This window comes from Sinocyclocheilus rhinocerous, unplaced genomic scaffold (assembly GCF_001515625.1).
Source record: "Sinocyclocheilus rhinocerous isolate Xijiao unplaced genomic scaffold, SAMN03320098_v1.1 C36679742, whole genome shotgun sequence".
Lineage (NCBI taxonomy): Eukaryota > Metazoa > Chordata > Actinopteri > Cypriniformes > Cyprinidae > Sinocyclocheilus > Sinocyclocheilus rhinocerous.
This window is the reverse complement of record NW_015784797.1, coordinates 1-1,509: the sequence shown is the minus strand read 5'-3', so window position 1 is coordinate 1,509 and position 1,509 is coordinate 1. Positions and strand designations below refer to the sequence as shown.

The 1,509-nt window shown below is 31.6% G+C and overlaps 1 protein-coding gene across 1 annotated transcript; it reads left to right on the top strand.

Moving 5' to 3' along the window:
* Positions 1-306: 306 nt before the first annotated feature.
* LOC107736409 (proton-associated sugar transporter A-like) lies at positions 307-1,503 on the top strand (the record flags this gene model as incomplete). The annotated part of the gene is made up of 3 exons (XM_016547829.1): positions 307-454; positions 1,218-1,394; positions 1,482-1,503. Coding segments are annotated over exons 1-3 (329 nt in total), but the record flags the coding sequence as incomplete, so codon positions are not given.
* Positions 1,504-1,509: the final 6 nt, after the last annotated feature.

Genomic DNA, 1,509 nt, shown 5'->3' with positions numbered 1-1,509 from the left:
AATTTCCTTAATTTCCTCATTTTAGTATTATTTGTTTATTATTATAGTATTATTAATATTTTGAATTAGCTATTATTTTCACATTTTCAGTTTCTATTTTAAATTTAGTTTCAGTCCAAGTAATTTTGTTGTATTGTGCTTTTGCCCTTTTTATTAGTTTTTTATATTTCTGTATAATTTTATTTTATTTCACTTAGCTGCCAAGCAACATTTCTAATTTGTTTTTTAAAAAGTGTATACTCATGCATTTGTATGGATACAACTTGCCATTGAACTTTAGCATGTTGCTCTTTTCCCAAGGTGGCAAATATATTGCTGAATGGCATGCATTATGACAGTGACCTCAGTGGCAGCCATGAAGCAGCAGACTCTCAAATGTCAATAAAGCTGCTCTGTACCGCCATCTATAGGATGCCTCCATGTTTACGAAGCCTGTGCACCAACCATTTCCTGGGTAATAAAGGTTTTGAATTTCATTAGGCATATACAAAATGTCTGAGGCTCATATTTGTTGTTTTAATAATAAGTACAGACATTGCACATAGGCTTCAAATAGATGTTTTGATAACAGAATTAGAGACCTACAGCTGATCAAATTTCTGAACTACAATATGCTTGCATTAGCTAACAATGTATCACCAGGCCAGTTTGCTATTGTTCATTAAAAATATTTAAATACTTTCTGAAATAAATTCAAGTTAATTGAAAGAATGCTGAAATAAAACAAAATGTAAATATTATATAAAAAAGCTTACAAAATGAATGAACATGAAAATGAAAGAACATAAGCAATGTCTCATTGGCAACTAACGGAAATAAAAGTAGGGTAAGTTAGGGGTAAATTAGGGTAAGGTAAGTTGAAGTACTAAAGTTGCTAAAACAGAAATAAAAATAAATTACAATTTTATTTTTTAATAACAATAATAAAAATTACTAAAACAAAAATATGAAATAAAAGCTAAATGAAAATATTAATAAATACTATAGTAATATATAAATAATACTAAGGTGATTTTAGGGAACAATTTTAAATATGTGTTAAATTGATCTGTACTTTTATAGGTAACTAAAACATAGTTAAATTAGCCAAAATAATTCATTTAAAAAACTCAACTTTATAAATCATGAGCATGGGGTTCGGCTAATATAAAATGATTTTTAAAAGTGTTTTTATGTCCAGATCTTTCATCTTCCATCACAAATGTTGATTGACACAGGTTGGTTATCGTTCGAGGGGATGCTGCTCTTCTACACAGACTTTATGGGGGAGGTTGTGTTTGGTGGCGACCCAAAGGCCCACCACGATTCAGAGGAGTACAAGCGCTACAATTCAGGCGTCACCATGGGCTGCTGGGGGATGTGCATCTATGCATTTAGTGCTGCTTTTTATTCAGGTTAGTAAAAGCGTAACCGCACAATTCGAGCATACACAAAGATTATTTCGTATGCACATTACTTTCTTCCGTCTTTTCCTCTTGCAGCCATTCTTGAGAAGCTGGAGGAGCGGTT